The sequence below is a fragment of the Mastigoproctus giganteus genome, chromosome 5 (genome assembly GCF_048544385.1).
Source record: "Mastigoproctus giganteus isolate SK-2022 chromosome 5, ASM4854438v1, whole genome shotgun sequence".
In the NCBI taxonomy this organism is placed as follows: domain Eukaryota; kingdom Metazoa; phylum Arthropoda; class Arachnida; order Uropygi; family Thelyphonidae; genus Mastigoproctus; species Mastigoproctus giganteus.
Genome location: NC_143579.1, coordinates 3091953 through 3113896, shown reverse-complemented (window position 1 = coordinate 3113896; position 21944 = coordinate 3091953). Strand labels below are relative to the sequence as shown.

The 21944-nt window shown below is 40.4% G+C and overlaps 1 protein-coding gene across 1 annotated transcript in view; it reads left to right on the top strand.

The window, feature by feature from the left end:
• The first annotated feature begins 4961 nt into the window (after window positions 1-4961).
• LOC150085130 (tektin-1-like) overlaps window positions 4962-21944 on the top strand; it is a 53271-nt gene continuing 36288 nt past the window's right edge. The window contains exons 1-2 of the mRNA XM_090373839.1: window positions 4962-5025; window positions 9214-9379. Of these exons, the coding sequence (XP_090229965.1) occupies window positions 4962-5025; window positions 9214-9379 (230 nt within the window). The remainder of the gene's footprint in view (window positions 5026-9213; window positions 9380-21944) is intronic.

Below are 21944 nucleotides of genomic sequence, written 5' to 3'. Positions count from 1 at the left end.
ACAGGTCGCGAGAGGAAATCTGCATTTGAATGCACTTTACCCGGACGATACACAATTTTATAGTCATACTCTTGTAACAGCATGCTCCATCTCGCTAAGCGGGGCGAAGGATTTTTCAAATTGAGCAGAAAGCTCAATGGTTGGTGGTCCGTTATGAGTGTAAAGTGATTGCCCACTAGAAAAGGTCTAAATTGCATAACTGCAAAGATAATAGCCAATGCTTCCTTTTCTGTTGTACTATAATTTACTTCGGATTTCTTCAATAATCTTGAAGCATAGGCAACTGGTTGTCTTGAATTTTCATCTACTTGCGATTCTAAACATGCGGCAATTGCATAGGACGAGGCATCAGCCGAAAGAACGAAAGATTTAGTGAAATCAGGGTAAACCAATAACGGAGGAGTGGTCAAAATAGTTTTCAGCTGGTCAAAAGCCTGCTGCGTAGAGCAATCCCAAACAAATGGCGTTTCCTTTTTGGTCAGCTGGGTCAATGGACGGGTGATTTCAGCATAATCTGGAATAAATTTCCTATAAAATCCCGCCATTCCAAGAAACGATCGGACTTGTTTGATAGTCCTCGGAATTTTACAATCTCGGATTGCCGCGACGTTGGCCGGATCCGGACGAATACCGTCACCGCTGACTAAATGACCTAAATATTTCAATTGCTCCTTCAGAAACTCACACTTCTTAGGTTTCAATTTCAGATCATATTCTCTGAGACGCTGAAAGACTTTTCGCAATTTCAGGAGATGTGAATCGAAGTCGGATGAGGCGACAATCAAATCGTCCATGTAAGCAAAAATGGAGTCTTTATGCAAATTTTGTAAGGTCAAGGTCATTGCTCGCACAAACGAACATGGTGCATTCTTTAATCCGAACGCCATTTTTCGGAACTGATATAAGGATTCACCAGTGGTGAAGGCAGTTTTGTGACGATCGGCGGGGTGAACTTCAATTTGGTGGAATCCGCTCTGCAGATCAAGTGAAGTAAAGTAGCGCGCTTGCCCTAGAAGCTGAAGAATTTCATTTAAATCCGGGATTGGGTACGAATCCGAAACAGTCTTAGCATTCAGCTTGCGAAATCTATGCAGAGCCGATATGTGCCATCCTTCTTCTTTACTAAAACTATCGGGGCAGAGTAAGGTGAATTGCTGGGTTCGATAATATTTGATTCCAAAAGATCGTTTACCTGCTTCCGGACTTCATCTTTCAACTTGAAAGGAACCCTATAAGCTGATTGCCTAACTGGTATACTGTCTGTCAATTTAATTCTATGTTTAAATACCTTTGAATTTCCTAGCTGAGCTGGACACTTGGCAAAAACATCTCTATATTCATACAACAAGTCCGATAGTTTATGTTTCTGATCACCAGTCAAATGATCAAGATCAAAATCTTTTAAAGTCACAGGAGATGCCTTATTTTCTTCTACTTCCTTACCTGCAAAAGTAACTGGATTATTTTCAACCCTTTCCAAACTAGCAATGCCCATCCCCTTTGGAAGATGTAAAGGCTCAGCCGACAAATTTGCCACCAAGACTGATATCAATCCATCGGACTGTACTTTGTCGATTGAACACCTGACAGCTAAGTCTTCACTACTTAGGTTAAAATTAGGCTCTGTTAGCACCAATTGTTCAGTGGAAACAGCAAGTTGGTTACAATATGCTGTCACTACCCTCTCTGACGCAGGGGGTAGCACATGTTTACATGTGAGCTTAGCTACCACGGGTTTAGAACTCATGACTTGTTCCCTAACACCTACTTCTCTTAAACAAATATTCAATGGAATTGATCGGATCATTTTTTTGCCTAAGTCAACTATGAAGGAAAAATGTCTCAAAACATTCAACCCCAAAATAACGTCATAATGCCCCTTAAAATTCCCATTAGCCACCAAAACATTATCCTGAAAGGTCGCATTATCCAATTTCAGATTAGCTGTAATTTCCATATCAATAGGAACAATGTAACCTGATACTCCCGTTACGGTCAAATCTGGTGACCTTGGGTTTAATAATTTCTCATGCTTGATTTTATTATATAGATCGGTACTCAAAAGGGAGACACTTGCTCCTGTATCGACTAAAAATTTAGCTGGAACATTTTGAACAAATCCGGATATTATCGGTAATTTGGCGTCATTGTCCAAAATATACACCCCATGTTGCACTATTTTATGTTGGGTACTAAGTTTGTGGGTTCTATAGTAATCTTGACATGGTAAAACGGTTCTATGACCTTGACAGTCTCTTTTATCTAGTCCTGACCTTTGTTTTAGTCAAAAAGATCTCTCTGCACCTTGTCTACAACTTCCACTGCCTACCTGATTAATTGGCCTACCTAAAACCGCTTTAGGGGATGTTCGATCAAAATTAAACTCATTTCTAAATATGCCCCTTCTTTCCCGTGGATATGAGTTCATATTTCTGCTATTCTGACCGTTATAATACCTTCCATTTGCATTATTGCCTCTATACCCATCAAAATTGTAACTTTGCCTATTAACATGGGGCGTCCTAAATTTTGGTAATGCAGTGTATTCGTTCGCTCCGCGATTTGTGTACCGATAAGGAGAAGAAATTGGCGTCGGGCGATAGGTGCTCTGTTGGCCGCGATGTGTAGAACGATTCTCCCTTTGTCTTGCTCCACAGGCAGTATTTGGTAATAGATGCCTCTCAGCATGGTGTGTAGCAGGAGAACGTCTCCAGTAAGGTCCTCTGACCTGCGCGGTCAAGGCCACGGTGTCTCCTTGCCTGTTTGGCTGTGGATATTGTGAACTAAACCCTTCACAAGTACTGATAAGGGGGGGTGCATAGGCTACTGTCTTGCAATTTTGATAGCGGTCTATTTCATTAACAGGTGTGACTCGGTTTTCTGAATTATTATGAGTGGGATTGTTAATTGTCAATGCATTTAATGTTTGTTGGATGTTCTGTATTTGTTCTTGTATGGGTCTAATAATGTTTTCAAAATAATTTTTGTGTTGATTCCCGACTTCATCATTGTTAGTTTGACTCAAAATAGCATTAATTGGCCTATTTCTTGTTTCTATGATTTCATTATTGGTTTCCTCCCTTTTTGCTATTGTAACCGCTTCTGAAAACGTTAGGGGGTTCTGGGTAAGCACCGTTCGTTTAATTTTATTAGAAATCTCCCTGAGAAATTGGGCCAACATAGCCTGATCAAGTATATTTAAAGATTCTGGAGAATCATTTTGAGTTTTAAACGCTAAGAGTGCTAAGTTTTTCACTCTCGCACTGTAGCTGGCAATTGGCTCTGCCACCCCCTGTATAGCTGTTGCGAATTGGTGAAGGCTGGTTACTAATGGTTCTGTTTTCTCAAATTGTGCCAAAAAGGCTTTTTTAAATACACTATAATTTTTCTCTTTGCGTAAATCGGTTGATTGAGCCAAAAATTCGGCTGCAACGGAGCGAACTTTTGCCTTACAGACTAGTAATAATTCAATGTCCCGCCAGAGGGCTAACTCTCCAACGCTCTCTAAGGTCTCAAAAAACATTTGTACTGAGGGGCCCTCATCAACTTTTCCAAAAAAAGTAGGCACTAAACCAATGTAGCCTGCAATATTAGCCAAATGAGACCTAACTGGATCAGGAGGGGATGGTTGTGTCTGTTGCATCTCAAACAAGGGGGCTGATAGGTCTACTTCTGTAATCTGTGTAGTCTGGGGGCTCTGACCTTCCATTTTAAATATCTGATATCTGGGTAAAATCAAGTGACCCTATTTATATCTTTGATTCTAAACTGGGGTGAGTCTATCTGTATTTTGTGGAACCCCCAAAATAGTGTCACTTACCTTTCCGTTGAGCTAGAAGAAATTATAAGGTTAATAATCACACTACTAAAATAATAGGTGTTCCAACATATAGCAACTGTACAAGGGAAAAAAAATATTACTCCCCCTTTTTTTTTTTTTTTTTTTTTTTTGAAAATAAATAATTCAAAAGGTTACTAGTTGCTAATTGTTAACTAGTATGAGTGTACTTTCAGACGTCTGTGTTGTTTGTACAGCTGAAAGGGAAAACAATATTAGATAAAATGTCTCTGACTATTACTCAGGCTGTCAAAAAAATTTTTTTTTTTTTTTTTTTTGTTTTTTGACTACTTCAGTAATCCCCTTTATTTCATCCCCTATTTCTAGTGTCTCTTATTGTCACTCTCCTCAGTTTAGAGCTCTTAGAATTGATCATAAGCATTGATCAAAGAGTGGTTTTTCATCCCGCAAAAACACAATAAATCCTGGTCACGGCACCAGTTGTTCCGAAGTCTTTTCTGTAATAATGTAGGGCGCCTGCTGGGCAGCGTTTAATACGGATATCAAGACTCCCAGGCAGGTTTCCAGCACTAAAATGAGAAACCAGAAAGACTAGGATTTTATATGAGCGTCTAGCGTTAAATTAGGACAAGATTCTGTGCTCTAAAACTCACCCAGATGGACGTTGGGCAAGAATGCAGCAACGAGAATTGCGTTGTGATGATTAACTCTAAGGCCCTTTGTGTATTGGCCTTTGAGCCCGCCTTTAATGATAGTCTATTTAAATATATATATATGCTATCAAAAAGTGTGTATTTCGGAATAGTCCTGAAGAAAGATAGATCAACAAACAAGGTATAGTTTATTATACATACATGGACTTGTGTATTTATTTACAGTAAAAGAATTAATAAGTAAAACAGGGAATTAGAATTATATTATGTTGTAAGTGTTAGCTTTACTCAGGATAGTTTTACATTTTCTAGTTAATGGATAGTAGTAACATGGCACCTTTCTGCCATACTGTCGACATTCTTCATGTAGTTTCGGTAAACAATCGTCGTTAATATACAATAAGTAGAAGAGCATCCAGCTATTCGAATTTATAGGCGAATGTGTAAGATTGACATATAGTTATGTTTGCCGTTACTGGAAACGCAGTATCCAGTAGTTGGTACAATAGATGACACATTCTGGCCTTAATATAGAAAATACATATGTGAATTTAGCTGGGAGGAGAGAGGCTAGTATGTGATATTAGGCGGGGAATATAATAGTAGCTGTGGTCGTTCAGTAATTCCAGATAACCGGTCGCTAAACTAAAGGACGAACTTACCCAAATACTTTCCTACCGACTTGCCAGGTACGACTTCTTCTTCGCTATATCTCATCATGGACGTTTTTAACTCTGTTTCCATCTTCATCCCACCAAAAGACCCTCGGTTTTCCCATAGTCCCAATATATATACATCCCTTTCCCCTTTGGATGGCCCCTTTCTTGATTGGTTAGGAGCTTATTCCTGTGGGGAAAAGCAAATCTAGGATCACCTGTCCTAGTAATTAGACACGTTTAATTTGAGAAATCTACCGTGAGAAAGGAGTAAATTATTAATTGATATACGATGATACTTCCGGGTTATACCAAGGTATTCTCTTCATACAAAGTCTATTTACCTCTGTCCATCATTTTCCGACAAGAGTCAATTCGCAGTAATCAGTTCGAATTTCTCTCAAGAATACCTTCCTCATTCCGATTTACTCACTGGCCCCCACAGATTTTGCCACTGTATATCTGAGTAATGCAAACGCATCACTACTTAGCTGATCCTATCGAATGTCGGCTTCATGTAGTGGATTGACCGAACTATGGGAGTGAGATGGAAATTCGATTACTGCTTTCCTAAGAATAGAATCGGACAAAACAACTTTCAACACGGCCTTATTACTCTACACATATAGTGACTGGCAAAAGTAATGTGTGGCTATTTGTGAGAATATTTTACGATATAAAAATGTTCACATTTTAATAATATTAAACTTTAGTTACCACTTCTCAGCCCATCTACCCAACTTTTCTTGATCCTGTTGCAGTAGCATACTGTCTTTACTATCATTAACAACCCTGCCAATCTTTCTGTCATCTGAAAACTTGGATATTAAGCCTGATATACCTTCATTGATATTATTAATAAAGACACAAAACAACAATGGGCCCAGCACCAAACCCTGGGGGACCTTCCACAATTCACACTAGTCCATGCGGAGCAGTGCCCATTTATTACCACGCTCTGCCGTCTCCCACTCAACCATCCCTTTATCCATTGCAGCAACTTGCCCTTAATGCCATACCTCTCCAGTTTGTACAGCAGTCTTCCACTTGCAACAATATCAAAAGCTTTACCGAAATCCAATTATATGATATCAAAATTATTCTTTGCATCCAGTTCCTTTGTGACCACATCGTAGTATCCAATCAGGTTGGTCAGACAAGACTTCCCCTTAACAAACCCATGTTGTGTCTGAACTATTACTGCAGTCTTATCTAGGTGATCCTGCATAACTTCTTTAACCAGTGACTCCATTATTTTCCCTGGAACAGAAGTTAAACTAACGGATATATAATTATTTACATCACCCTTTGAACCTCTTTGTGAATTGGGGATACATTTGCACATCTGTAGTCCATAGGGACCTCCCCTGAATCTAAGGATATTCTCATAATTATGGCTAAGGGTTTGCTTACTTCCCTTGCTGCTTCCTTCAATATAACTGGATAGATTCCATCTTCCCCAGATGCCTTTTTTTATGTTTAACTTCAAGAATTTGTCCTTCACTTTGCTCTCCGTTATTACAAAATCATTTAGCTCCCAGTTAGAGTTTAGTAAACTTCTGTCCTCCCCCTTCCTTACAGAATTCCTCATTTGTGAATGTAAATCCAAAATACTCATTCAGTTTTTCAGCTATCTGAGCAGGATCATCAACAGTAGAACCACGAACGTTATATGGACCAATCTGATTCATCCCCTTCCTTCAAGAAGGCTTTGTTCTTTGTTGTTGTTGTTTGAACAAGTCATAAGCTGTAATAATGATAAATGGCTGGAGGTCAAGAGAAGAATAAAATTTGGATGGACAGCATTCAGGAAATATAGTCACATACTGAGGAGCAATATCCCAATTTATCTGAAACGTAAAATAATGAACCAATGTATACTCCCCACCAGACTTATGGAAGTAAACTTGGGCACTCACCAAAAAAAAAAAAAAAAAAAAAATGGAAGAGAACCTGAAAACTACACAGCCTAGAATGGAACGAATTATATTAGGAATCAGGCTGTTGGAAAACAAGAGAAACACGTGGATTAGGCAGCAAACTCAAGTAAAGGACATTATTATCCCAACTAAAGAATTGAAATGGACTTGGGCAGGACACATAGTTCGAAGGCATGATGACAGATGGACTAAGCAAATAACAGAATGGTGTCCAAGAGCTAAAAGAAAATCTTGAAGACAACAACGGAGATGTTGTCTCCGTTGTCTTCATGGTTTTATTTTAGCTTCTCTTGTGCACCATTCTGTTTTTGAAGACTGATGAAATTTAAAAGTTCATTTAAAAGTGGGCAGTAAATGGATAGTCATTGCACAAAACACAAGGAACTGGAAAGTTGCTAGAGAGGCTTGAAATATGAATTTGAAAGTATAAACCAGAGCTATGGTGCTAAATACGTTCTACGTTGATTTCAGTATTTGTAGAAGAATAAGAGAAATTTATCTCAATACACTTCCATATGATACTCTACAGAAATTAAAACGAATATAACATTAATGCAAAATGATTACAGTAAACCATGCGTTGAACAGTGGCACAAACAGCATAACACATAATGAGTTCATTCAGTTTTAGCACCTGGATCTTAAATATACACACACGGGCGCGTGCGTATAGATCCAACACAATGAAAAATGTGTACATGTACATGAAGTATATATACGTACATGAAAATCGTATATCAAAGAGCACAGAGAACGCTGCAGCGACAAATACAGTACTTGGGGGAGAAGCTGAGAATTTGTAGTTTCTGGTATATATTGATATATCGTTAGATATAAACGATAGAAATACTTTCTTTTACTACTGATAAGAATAAGAATATTTGCACTAATTGCTGTTTATTGTAATCCGCTGTGATAACAGTATAACAGAAATTATTATTTTCAATAACAGAAATTTATTACTTCCGAAAGTTCATTATTGCAAAGTTTTGCCGCCTGCGATTTTGATCACGCAGTCCCCGTTCATTTGAACAGTCCTGATTGCTGTTCGAGAGGGGAATGTGAAGAAGGTGAAGAAACTGATCGTGGAAGAAGACAGTGTAACAAATCATGGAATAGCTCCTGAGGTCCTTCCCACTATTGGGAAGGACCTCAGGAGCATTCCCTCTTTCCGTTAACACAGTCGACTGTGAGAACGAGTACTAGTTTCGATGGTTGTACAAAAATGGAAGTACATCCTTCAGTGTCAAAAATACGTCTCCCTTACCGGAGGCAATATAGAAAAGGACTAATAAATATTTGGTTCACCAAGAGTTCTGGTTGAATAATAAGGTTTTTACCTGAGGATCCCTAATTACTCTCACTTTTCCAAAAGATGCAAACAGGAGTTCTAGATTTTGCAGAACTTTGATCATGTGTGACGATGATCATAATGACTTATTTTCGGATTGGTCACTGTAGATGAGTGTAAGAGGTACTATTTTTACTCTGAAGCCATGGAAAGGTTCTGAAAGCTGAACTCTGTCACGACTCGCAATAAAGGCAAGGGTGATGCCGGGATGGTAACGCTAGCGGTTTTATAGCCATAGTAGCTTATGCGCCATTAAACGCCCATAACAACAACAACAGCTAGCGGTTTTCTGGATGCACCAGGGTATTGTGATTCTCTGTTCATGGTCGTTGTAAAAGGGTCACCCCCACAGAACATAAAATCCTTCTGTCTCGTTTTCTAGCAACTGTAAAAATGGAGATAAATTCTGGTCTATGCTGTGCTAATATTCTATAACCAAGACAATGTGTCTTTGTGCACAGTTCACATGCCATCACTCGGATAGCAAGAGAATGTGGCGTTGAAATATAGTCGCATCGGCTATATTCTCCTGACGTCTTGCCTCTTCGGTTTTACCTCTTTCCGTTAACACAGTCGACTGTGAGAACGAGTACTAGTTTCGATGGTTGTACAAAAATGGAAGTACATCCTTCAGTGTCAAAAATACGTCTCCCTTACCGGAGGCAATATAGAAAAGGACTAATAAATATTTGGTTCACCAAGAGTTCTGGTTGAATATGTATCTTTAATGAATCACCACATATAATTGCACAACTTGCATAATTTTAAAATTCTGTTACAGTAGATAATATTCAAGTTCATCTTTATTTTTCAGATCACAGACTGCGGGACGTTGAGTTTTGGCGAAACGAAATCGATAGTAAAATAGGAACTCTTCAGGATGATATAAATCACCTGTTACAGTACAGAGACCGTCTTGAAGCAGCTCTTGCATCTGCCACCCCACCGCTGTTGGCTTCTCAGCAGTGCTTGATATTCAGGTATGTTATTCAAGTAATCAGTTGGAAAGGCATGTTCTATATTTTCTCGTTAAACGTTCTATTTCAATTTAAATTCAAAGAACAGACCTCAGGGAGTAGTTCCCTAAATCAGTATAGTTTCTCATGGTATCTAAAACTGAACAAAATGTAAGTGGATACAATTTCTTACCATTATTACTGCTCTGAGATTGATTTTGAGAAAAAAAATCTTATATAATTACAGATTGAAACTCAATCTTTAATTTTTGAAGGTAGTGTTAAATCTTCATAAAATTTTAATAAAAAGTGCTAAGAAGCGCCAGAAGAAATACATAAGTGGCACTCTTAAAATTCGATAAAATTAATGTTTCACTGGATGAAAATCACATGGGCAATTAGAAAACGAGACTGGTGTTATGAGAGAAGTGATGGTACTGCCATCTACTAGAAATAAACATGAAATGAAACAGTGATGTGATTGTTTCTCGAACACGTAATCAAGATCAACGGAAACTGCCACCGTTTCTCTGTTGTGGAGGGACAATGGAACAAAGACCAAACATCAGGTTTTGTGTTCAACTGGGAAAAAGTGACCTGGAAACGTTTCAAATGATGAAGCAAGAGTAGGAAGAGCATTGTCTGTCTCGTGAATGTGTGTTCGAGTGGCTTAAACGTTTCTCCCATGGAAATCACTGGAAGATGACGAATATCCAGGCCATGCAAAAACGGTTTGGACACCAGAGTTTCTTGAAAAGGTTCATAAAATCATTACCAATGACCAATGTGCAAAGATTCTAATTATTTCAGACAATCCTAATAAGGATATTGCGTTAATAAGCAAACCGTTCAAAAAATAATAACCTATATTTGAAGAAACAACTGTTTGTGCGCAGTTTGTTCCACATTCTTTAACAGACAGGCAAGCGTTGAAAGCTGCAGAGAACTCATTGAGGACGCTGAAAGCAAACCCAACTTCCTGAATTGGAGCAGTGTGGCACTGGAGGCAAATTGCTGCTGTGGATAAAGGGATGGTTGAGTGGGAGAAGATTACCACTCATTCATTACCACTCGGAGAGTGGTAATCAATGGATTGCTCTTCGCGGACTGATGTTATTAGTCGTGTCCCCCAGGGTTCAGTGTTGGGTCCATTGTTATTTTCTGTATTCATTAATTATATTGGTGATGATATATCAGGCTTAATGTCCAAGTTGCAAACGATACGAAGATCGGCACGGTTGTTAATGGCACTAATGACAGTACGCTGCTGCAACAGGATCTAGAAAAGCAGACTGAGAGGTGGAAACTGAAGTTTAACATTAACAAATGAAAAGTACTGCATATGGGAAGCAGTAATCCCAGAGTAACATATCAACTGTGTGGTACTACACTGAGAGTGGTAGAGAGTGAAAAGGATCTGGGGGTATTTGTGCATGCAGATATGAAGCTTTTTGAGCAGTGCAGACGGTCTACATGGTGTCTTGTCAATGATATACAGGAAATTTTCTAGTAGGGATGAGGTGATTATACCTTGTATAATGAAACGGTTAGGCCACACCTTGAATATTTTATACAGTACTCACCTTGAGTACTGTATACAGTACCCAAGGTGTGGTACAGGTCTGCGGGCCTCACTTTAAGAAGGATGTAGACCTGTTGGAACGAGTATAGAGAACAGCAACAAAAGTAGTGAATGGACCAAAGGGTTGCTCTTACGAAGAAAGCTTGAAATTTTGCAAATTACAGTGTCTGGAGACTATGCACCTGGGGGGTGAACTGATTCAGGTGTATGAAGCCTTGAATAGTTTGAGCATGCTAAATGCGGATGGAATTCTTCCTCTTCCTCAGAATAATCGCCTCAGAGGGCATAAATTCAAATTGAGAAAAGACAGTTGTAGGATACATGTGCGGAGGTTGCCTTTAGCGAGCGGGTGGTTGATTAGCATTATTAGCATTAGCATTAGTAGAGGCATTTGATGCAAGAAAGCAAGCTTATGCACCATCAGCCAAAAAAAAAAAAAAAAAAATCCCACTTCCACTTCACCCCTCTGTTCGTTCAAAATACCTGTCCAGCTGAGCCTTAAACTTATTTAGGCTATCAACCTCCACTACAAGGGATGGAAGTCTGTTCCACCAACCAACCACCCGCTGGCTAAAGGCAAATTTCCTCACGTCTATCCTACATCTGTCTTTCCTCAATTTGAATTTATGCCCTCTCAGGTGATTATTCTGAGCAAGAGGAAGAATCCCATCAGCATTGAGCATGCTCAAACCATTCAAGGCTTTATACACCTCTATCAGATCACCTCACTGGTGCCTAGTCTCCAGACACTGTAATTTGCAAAACTTAAGCCTTTCTTCGTAAGAGCACCCCTTTGTTCCATTCACTAATCTTGTTGCCCTTCTCTGTACCCGTTCCAGCAGCTCTACATCCTTCTTGAAATGAGGCCTCCAGACCTGTATACAGTACTCTAGGTGTGGCCTGACCATTGCCTTATACAAGGAAATAATCACCTCCTTATCCCTGCTGGAAAAATTCCTGTATATCATTGACAATACTCCATGAGCTACTCTTGCAGCCCGTCTGCACTGCTCAGAGAACTTCATATCTGCCTGCACAACGACCCCCAAGTCCCTTTCATTCTCTACCACTATCAGTGTAGTACCACAGAGTTGATACGTTGCTCTGGGGTTGCTGTTTTCCATGTGTAGTACTTTACATTTGTCAATGTTAAACTTCATTTGCCACCTCTCAGCTCATATATGCTCAACCTTTCCAGATCCTATTGCAGCAGCATAGTGTCAGTAGTGTCCTTGACAACTCTGCCAACCTTTGTATCGTCTGCAAACTTGGACATTAAGCTTGATATACCATCATCAAATATCATTTATAAATACAGAAAACAATAATGGACCCAACACTGAGCCCTGAGGGACTCAACTAATAACATTAGTCCACGATGAGCAGTGTCCATTCATTACCACTCTCTGTCTTCTCCCCCTCAACCACCCCTTTATCCATAGCAGCAATTTGCCTCCAATGTCACACTGCTCCAATTTGTGTAGCAGTCTTCCATGTGCAACAGTATCAAAAGCCTTTCTAAGATCCAAGTATATAATATCAAAGTTATTCCCTGCATCCAGTTCTTTTGTGACTGCATCATAATATCCAATCAAATTGGTCCGGCAAGACTTCCCCGTAACAAAACCATGCTGTGTCCGAGCTATAACTGAAGTCTTGTCTAAATGATCCTGCAGTGCTTCTTTAACCAGTGCCTCCATTAATTTTCCTGGAACAGAAGTTAAGCTCACAGGTCTATAATTACTTGTGTCAGCCTTTGATTCTCCTTTGTGAATTGGGGTCACATTTGCACATTTCCAGTCTATGGGTACCTCCCCTGAGTCCAAGGAAGCTCTCATAATTATGGCTAAGGGCCTCCTTTAATATAATTGGATAGATCCCATCCACCCCGGGTGCCTTTCTTGTGTTCATCTTCAACAGTTTCTCCTCCACTTTACTCCCAGTTATTTCAAGATTCTGTAGCTTACTGCTAGAGTTGAATACACCTCTGGCATTCCCCCTCGCTGAATAACTCCTCGTGTGTGAATGTCGATGCAAAATATTCATTTAGTTTGTTAGCTACTTGAGCAGGATCATCAACAGTTGACCCATCAATATCAAGTGGACCAATCTGATTCATCCACTTCCTTCTAGAGTTTACATAAGTAAAGAACTCTTTGCTGTTTTTCTTTGCATCCCTTGCCAAGGATTTCTCGTAATCTGCCTTCGCCTGCCTAACCTCCTTTGTAACTTGGTTGCATATCAACTTGTATCTATCATAGGCTTCTGTGTCATGTGTTAATTTGTAAGTATCCCATGCATTTTTCTTCTCTGCCATATGCCTCATTAGTTCATCTGACATCCATTTTGGCCTAAACCTTGAACAATATTTCTTAGTTGGTATGTAAAGCCTAGTAGCTTCCAAGATTAATTCTTTGAATGGTTCCCATTTTGAATTTGCTGTTGGTAACATCATCAGTTGGTCCCACTGTATAGAATTTGAATACTGTCTCAGTCCATCGTAGTCGCCTTTACGGAAGCAAAAACCCTTCCCTTTACCCCTAATATGGTAGTTACCTCTTTGAGTAAATCCCACTTCAGCACACTGTGATCACTGCCACCTAGTGGTTCATTTATCTGCAGGTTCTTAATGCATGAAGAATCACTGCTGATAATCAAATCAAGAGTATTACTCCCTCTAGTTACCTCCCGAACATGCTGATGTAGAAAACAATCATCCAATAAATCCACAAAAGCCCTGCTAGTGTGTGAGTGACCAGCCCCCAAATTCCAGTCAATATCTGGGAAATTAAAATCTCCCATTATAAGACTCTCTGATTTACTGGCCCACTCTATTTCTCTGTACAGTTTCTTATTATACTCATCAGAGTCATTAGGCCTATAGCACACTCCTACTCTCAATTTTGATCTCCCAATGCTTATGTCACACCAAACTGACTCAACACTGCACTGTCCAGCGATGTCGACTGGCTTCACTTCCTTGGTTTTTATGTGTTTCTTAACTAATAGCATAACCCCTCCCCCCTTCCTATCCTGTCTATCCTTTCTGTAGACGTTGTACTCCCCAAATTCCAGTTCTGCATCCCTTATATCTGTGTGACACCACGTCTCTGATATCCCAACAATATCTGCCTTTGATGTTTTGAGCAATACCTCAAATTCATCAAATTTATTTACTAAACTCCTAGCATTTGTGTACACGCAAGTATACCTCCACCTGTTTCTATTCTTAGCTACCCTAACACAACCCATATGTTTACTTGTACCGCAATGGCTCCCAGCAGTCTCTGAAATATCATGCATCTTGTTTTTCCGCCTTCTGCTCATTCTAATAGAAGCAGTGCAAGAATCTCTTTCGCCTCTGCCAGTGGCTACTGTCAGTCTATTGGTCTTTGTCTCCCCCCAAGCTAGCAGTTTTCCGACCCACCTAACACTGCCTCGATAGCATCAGCAAATATTCTTGCACCCTTTCTATTTAAGTGTATCCCATCCCTGTAGAAGCAATCTCTCCTGTTAACAAGTACAGTCCAGGCTGAACTTGATTGCTGGAACAAACTTCCCTCTGTCGTTGTAGAAGTCGATAGCTGAAACAGATTCAAGGCAGAACTGGGCAAACGTTTCGAGCGAGTGAATGGGTGATATGAAAAGAGTGTGTGTTTTTTTTTTTTTTTGGCTGATGCTATATAAGCTTGCTTTCTTGCATAATGTACTTTTGCTAATGCTATGTCCCCTCAGGTGCTTAATCTGAGCAAGAGAAAGAATCCCATCAATATTGAGCTTGCTCAATCCGTTCAAGGCCTTTTACACCTCTGTCAGATCACCTCGCATGCGCATAGAGTCCAAAGGCTACAATTTGAAAAATTTAAGCCTATCTTGGTAAGAGCACCCCTTTGTTAACCTTACCAATCTTGTTGCCCTTCTTTCTACATGTCCTGGCAACTCTACATCCTTCCTAAAATGAGGCTCCCAGTATTCAAGGTGTGGCCTGACCACTGCCTTGTACAACGGGATAATCACCTCTTTGTCTCTGGTTACCTCTTTGAGTACAGGAATATACAGGGATGACTGTATATTTAAAATTCGTCGTGATCGACCTAAATTAAATCCTGGATCGACTCGTCACCCACCCCTGCTATATATCATGGAAAAGACTGCTCTGGCAGCCCATATGCACTGCTCTGCGAACTTCATATCTAACTGCACAGTTACCCCCAGAACTTTTCCGCTCTACACTTCCCTGAGTGTACCATACAGTTGGCAGGTTTCTCTTGGGTTACTATGCAGTCCTTTGCGTTTGTGAATGTTAAATTTTCAGTTTCCACTTCTCAGCACATTTGCGCACCTTGTATAGATCCACTTGCTGTAGCATACTGTCTTTACTACCATTAACAACCCTGCCAACCTTCGTATCGTCTGCACACATAGAGCATTAACCCTGATATACAACTTCATCAATATCATCGATAAATACCGAAAAACACAATGGGCCAAGCACCGAACCCTGGGGAACTCCACTACTAACATTAGCCCAAGAAGAGCAGTGTCCATTAATTACCATTCTCTGTCGTCTCCCACTCAACCATCCTTTTATCCATTGTATCAAATTGCCCTTAATGTTATTCCGCTCCAAATTTTACAGCAGTTTTCCATGTGCAACAAAAAACTTTCCTGAAATCCAAGTATATGTTATTAAAATTATTTCTTGCATCCAGTTCCTTTGTGGCCACGTCATAGTACCCAATCATACTGGTCAGACAAGACTTCCCCTTAACAAACCCATTCTGTGTCTGAATTATTGCTGCTGTCTTGTCTGGATGATCCTGCAATGCCTCTTTAAGCAGTGACTCCATTATTTTCCCTGGAACACAAGTTAAATTAGTTATTTGTGTCACCTTTTTAACCCCCTGTGTGAATTTGTGAAATATTTGAACACTTCCTATCCATGGGGATCTCCCCATCCGTCCAAGGAAGCTGTTATAATTATGGATAAGGGTTTGCTTACTTCATTTGCTGATTCTTTTAAAATATCTGGATAAATCCCATCGAACCCAGGTGCTTTCCTTATGTTTAACTTAAACAATTTCTCCTCCACTTTGCGCTCAGTTTTTACTAAATAACATTGCTACCTGTTAGAGTTTGATAAATTTCTGGCATTCCCCTCCTTGAATAACTGTGATTATGTGAATGCAGATGCAAAATATGCAAAATACTCATTCAGTTTATCAGGTACTTGAACATGATCATCAATAGTCAACCCATCTATGTTAAGTGGTCCAATCTGAATCATTACTTTTCTTCTAGATTTCGCATAAGTAAAGAATTCTTTGCTGTTTTTCTTTAGCATTAGCATTAGCATAGGCACATCATGCGCGAAAGCAAGCTTATATAGCATCACCCAAAAAAAAAAAAAAAAACATTACACCCATCCACTCGCTCTAAATGTTTTGTCAAGTTCTATGTTGTATATATATTTAAACTATCAACTTCTACAATCGACAGATGGAAGTTTTTTCCAGCAATCAACCACCCGCTTCCCAAAGGCAAACTTCCTCACTTCTATCCTACAACTGTCTTTCCTCAATTTGAATTTATGCCCTCTCAGGCGATTATTCTGAGCAAGAGGAAGAACCCCATCAGCATTGAGCATGCACAATCCATTCAAGGCTTTATACACCTCAATCAGATCACCTCGCAGGTACCTAGTCTCCAGACATTGTAATTTGCAAAACTTAAGCCTTTCTTCGTAAGAACAACCCTTTGTTCCATTCACTAATCTTGTTGCCCTTCTCTGTAGTCATTCCAGCAGCTCTAGATCCTTCCAAAAATGGCCTCCAGACCTGTATATAGTACTAAGGGTGTGGCTTGAACATTGCCTTATACAAGGGGATAATCACCTCGTTATCACTGCTAGAAAATTCCTGTATATCACTGACAAGACACCATGAGCTACTCTTGCAGACCGTCTGCACTACTCAGGAAAACTTCATATCTGCCTGCACAATTACCCTCAGGTCCTTTTCATTCTATACCTCTGTCAGTGTAATACCACAGAGATGTTACGTTACTCTAGGGTTACTCTTTCCCATATGTAGTACTTTACATTTGTCAATGTTAAATTTCATTTGCCAGCTCTCAGCCCATCTGCTCAACTTTTCTAGATCCTGTTGCAGCAGTGCACTGTCATTAATGCCCTTAACAACCCTGTCAACCTTCGTATCGTCTGCAAACTTGGACATTAAACCTGACATACCATCAACAATATATCATTTATAAATACAGAAAACAACAATGGACCCAACACTGAACCCTGAGAGACTCTACTAATAACATTAGTCCACCAAGAGCAATGTCCATTGATTACCACTCTCTGTCTTCTCCCACTCAACCATCCCTTTATCCACAGCAGCAATTTGCCTCCAATGCAACACTACTCCAATTTGTGCAGCAGTCTTTCATGTACAAAGTATCAAAGGCCTTTCTAAGATCCAAATATATGATATCAAAGTTATTCTTTGCATCCATTTCCTTTGTGACTACATCATAGTATCCAAGCAAATTGGTCAGACAAGACTTCCCCTTAACAAACCCATGCTGTGTCCGAGCTATAACTGAAGTCTTGTCTAGATGATGCTGGAATGCTTCTTTAACCAGTGCCTCCATTTATTTCCCTGGAACAGAAGTTAAACTAACACGTCTGTAATTATCTGTGTCCCTTTGATCCTACTTTTTGGATTGGGGTCACATTTGCACATCTCCAATCTATGGGTACTTCCCCTGAGTCCAAAGAAGCTCCTCCACTTTACTCTCAATTATTACAAGATTATCTAGCTTACTGCTAGAGGTTAATACACCTCTGGCATTTCCCTCCCTGAATAACTCCTCATTTGAATGTAGATGCAAAATATTAATTTAGTTTGTAAACTAACTGAGCAGGATCATCAACAGTTGAACAATCGATATGAAGTGGACTAATCGGATTCATCTCTTTCCTTCTTGAGTTTACATAAATAAAAAACGTTTTGCTCTTTTTCTTTGCATCCTTTTCCAAAGATTTCTCGTAATCTGCCTTTGCCTGCCTAACCTCCTTTGTGACTTTGTTACACTCCAGCTTATATCTATCATAGGCTTCTGTGTCACCTTTTGATTTACATGGATCCCATGAATTTATCTTCTGTGTCACATGTCTAATTAGCTCATCTGACATCCATTTAGGCCTAAATCTTGAACAATGTTTCTTAGTTGGTGTGAAAACCCTAGTAACTTCCAAGATTAATTCTTTGAATGCTTCCCATTTTGAATTTGCTGTTGGTAACATCTTCAGTTGGTCCCACCGTATAGAATTTAAATACTGTCTCAGACCGCCGTAGTCACCTTTGTAAAAGCAAAAACTCTTCCCTTTACCCTTTACCCTGTTAATTCGACTTCAGCACCCTGTGATCACTGTCACCTAGTGGTTTCTTTATCTGCAGATTCTTAATTAATGAAGAACCACTACTGATAATCAGATCAAGAGTATTACGACGCATTTTGTTGGAGAGGTAATTAAGATGAGGTAAGAATGTTAATCGGGAGTCGAAGGTTACTCCCAGATATTTTAGTTCTGTTTTGAGTTGCAATGTCTGCCCAGAGATTTTTAGTTGGGGCGGTCTTCTTACATCCAAGGATCCTTTTAGGAGGATAGTCTTTGTTTTTTCCCCAGAGATGAGTAACTTGTGGTTGTTTGCCCAATTTTGGAGGATCGTTAAGGCAGGGGAGGCAATTTGCTCAAGCTGAGTTCTAGAATCAGCTTTGATAAGGAGGATGATGTCATCTGCACAGGCCATGCAGTCCACAGGACCTAAATCCATAAGAAGAAATTCATCTAGTATTAAGTTCCAGAAGTAGGTCCCAAGAACTGACCCCTGTGGACACCATTTTCAGAAATCTCCCAACAACTGGTTGGGAGGTTTCTGAAAATTTGTTTTAACTATTACTGAGCGGTTGAAGGGGTTCTGGAGACAGCGGTAGAGGAATATTGAGTTGACGTAATCTCCTGACAATGCTGGGCCACCAGATGGAATCGAAGGCACCAGCAAAGAAAATGGAGATATACAGTAGATATTTTTCTGTGGTTGAGTTTGCTGTGTTGAGGAGATTGTTCATAGCGTCTTCAGTGGAGCATCCTGGCTTAAAGCCACATTGCTTTGGAGAGTCTAAGTTGGCTGTCTGGTAGTAGGTAGATAATCTGGATTGAAGCAGCCACTCCATTACCTTGCCTAAGACCGGGAGAAGGGCAATGGGGGCGGTAAGATTTGGGTAGAGTAGGATCTTTATCTGGACCTTTTAGGATGAGTCGAAGCACCGCCTGTTTCCAAGAATCAGGTAAAATTCCTTTCGCAAGGCATTTGTTGAACAGTGCTAATAGGTGGTTCGGGAGATGTGTTGCTGCTTTCTTGATGACCTCAGCCTCAATATTATCATGACCAGGGCATTTATTTATTTTTGTTCTGTCAAGTGCTTTGTTCATTTCCTCAGAGGTGAAGGGAGGTTCTATTTTATTGTTGGAGAAGGCCTGGTTGTCTTGGTTAATTTTCTTTTGTTCATCATTGACGGGACTCTCTCATCAGTCTGAAGTAGGGCATTCAGAATATTATTTATGGATTCAGCCCATGTGTGTGTGTGTGTGTGTGTGTGTGTGTGTGTGTGTGTGTGTGTGTGTGTGTGTGTGTGTGTGTGTGTGTTGGAGTGCCATCGGGAGTCAGGGTTGCATTTAACATCTCTCCCTTGGGCAGCTTGTTCATAACAATGCGATAAATGATCCCCCAAGGATCTGCGTTACCAGTAGTTGTCACAAGGTTCTGCCAACACACTTTCTTTTTCTGCCGAATGAGGCTTGTGTAGTCATTACGATATCTTCTATATACTTCCCGTAGAGCCTGGACCTCAGCAGGAGGCCAGGCGTGCCTCACTCTCTGGAAGGCTTTTCGGGCAGTGTGGACTTGGCGCCTTAGGTTTTCTAGTTCCCTGCACCACCAAGGGACTGCTTTTAGTTGCTGCTGACGTTTTTTCATAGTTCTCTCACATGCTTGTTGGATTGTGGTTGTTAAGAAGGAGAGGTGCTCCTGTGGATCAAGATTGTTTAGTTGGGATGTATCCATTTGTAGCTTTGATTTTATATTATCCTTGAAGGCATTCCAATCAGCTGTTTTGGTGGAGTATCATATGATATTGTGGTATATGGGAGGAGTACTATCAAGTTGTCTAGATAGATGGAAGGAGATGGCCCTGTGGTCTGAGGTGGTCCAGGCCTCATGAACCATCCATGATGAGAACGTTTGTGCTATGGACCGTGTGGCGAGGGTAACGTCAATGTTGCTTTCCCCCAGGGTATTGCTGAAGATAGAAAGGTGATGTGCTCAGTTAAGGACCTCAAATGGAGAAGATGAAAGGAAATCTTCTAATCGCTGTCCATTCTGGGAAACTACGTGGGCATCCGCCCGGCTATGCCACAAGCGAGATCTACAATTGGCATCCATCGTTACTCGGATTTTTCTGGAAGGTAAGAGAGTTATGACTGATTGGAAATATTCAATATATGGTGCAATATCAGTTCGTGGTTGGCAGTACAACGAGACTACGTGCAGAGAGCATTGTGGGCAGATAATGTGTGCATAAACACCAAAGGAGGTGCATAAGGAGTCGATCTTTGTGACTGTAATTGTAGTATTCCTAATAATGATGGCTGCCCATGGAGTATCTGTGGTTGTCTCAATGATCCTATATGCTCTAGGGTAACCCTGTACCCGTCCCTTGTGGGTGTAGGACTCTTGAGCACAGAGGATATCAATTTCTTCTTCATCCATTTTCATTCTAATTTGTTCGACCACATTTCCGGCTCTTTGGGCATTCAGTTGGAGGCATTCAATTTGAGGACATTGGTGGAATGGCGATTATGGTATTATGGTATACAGCCATAGTCGGTTTTGTTCTGGATGGTTCTCAATTCCCTTAAATAGATTGGACATTTGACATCCCGGACGGAGTGATTGGGATCCATTTTTGCTGCTTTGCAGTTGACCCAGTTAGGGGCTCGATTTTTGTATGGACAATTGTTGTGGGTGTGTCCGCGTTCGGCACAGTGGCCACAGGTGAAGTCTTGTCTGGCACAGACATGGGATGCGTGTCCGAATCGGAGGCATTAAATCATTTGATGGTAGGTATGTGCCCCTTAAACTGGCAAGAGCTCCAGCCAATAAATATTCGTTGTTGTTGGGATAATATTTTACATATCTTCGGGGAGAGTTCGACTACCCAGTTGCAACAAGTACCCGATCTGGATTTGGTGGTGTACTTGACTTTAAGTTCACTTTGAATTTCATGTCTAGTGATATGATCAGCAAGGTTCCTGTCATATATTTCCTCAAGGAGGTCATGTTTGTCTAGTTCTGCCTTGAATTTATTTAAGCTATCATATTGAACAACAACCGGTGGAAGTTTGTTCCCGCAATCAACTACCCGCTGGCATAAAGGCAAAATTCCGCATTCTACAACTGTCTTTCCTCAATTTGAATCTATGCCCCGCTGAGGTTTGTAATCTGAGCGAGAGAAAGAATCCCATCAGCATTGAGCCTGCTCAATCCATTCAAGGCCTTATACACCTCAATCAGATTGCCTTGCAGGCCACTAGTCTCCAGAAGCTGCAATTTGCAAAACTTAAGCTTTCTTCATAAGAGCACCCCTTTGTTCCCTTCACTAATCTTGTTTCCCCTTCTCTGTACTCGTCCTAGCAACTCTACATCTTTCCTAAAATGAAGCTTACAGACCTGTGCTGCGTACAGGTCTGGAAGCCTAAAATTCGCATGATTCTGAGCAGTGCAGACAGGCAGACAGTGCCACAGTGCTCAGAAATCTTCATATCTGACTGCACAGTTACCCCCAGGTCTCTTTCATTCTCCACTATCCTGAGTGTAACACCACATAATTGGTATATTTCTCTGGGATTACTGCTAGCCATATGTAGTACTGTGC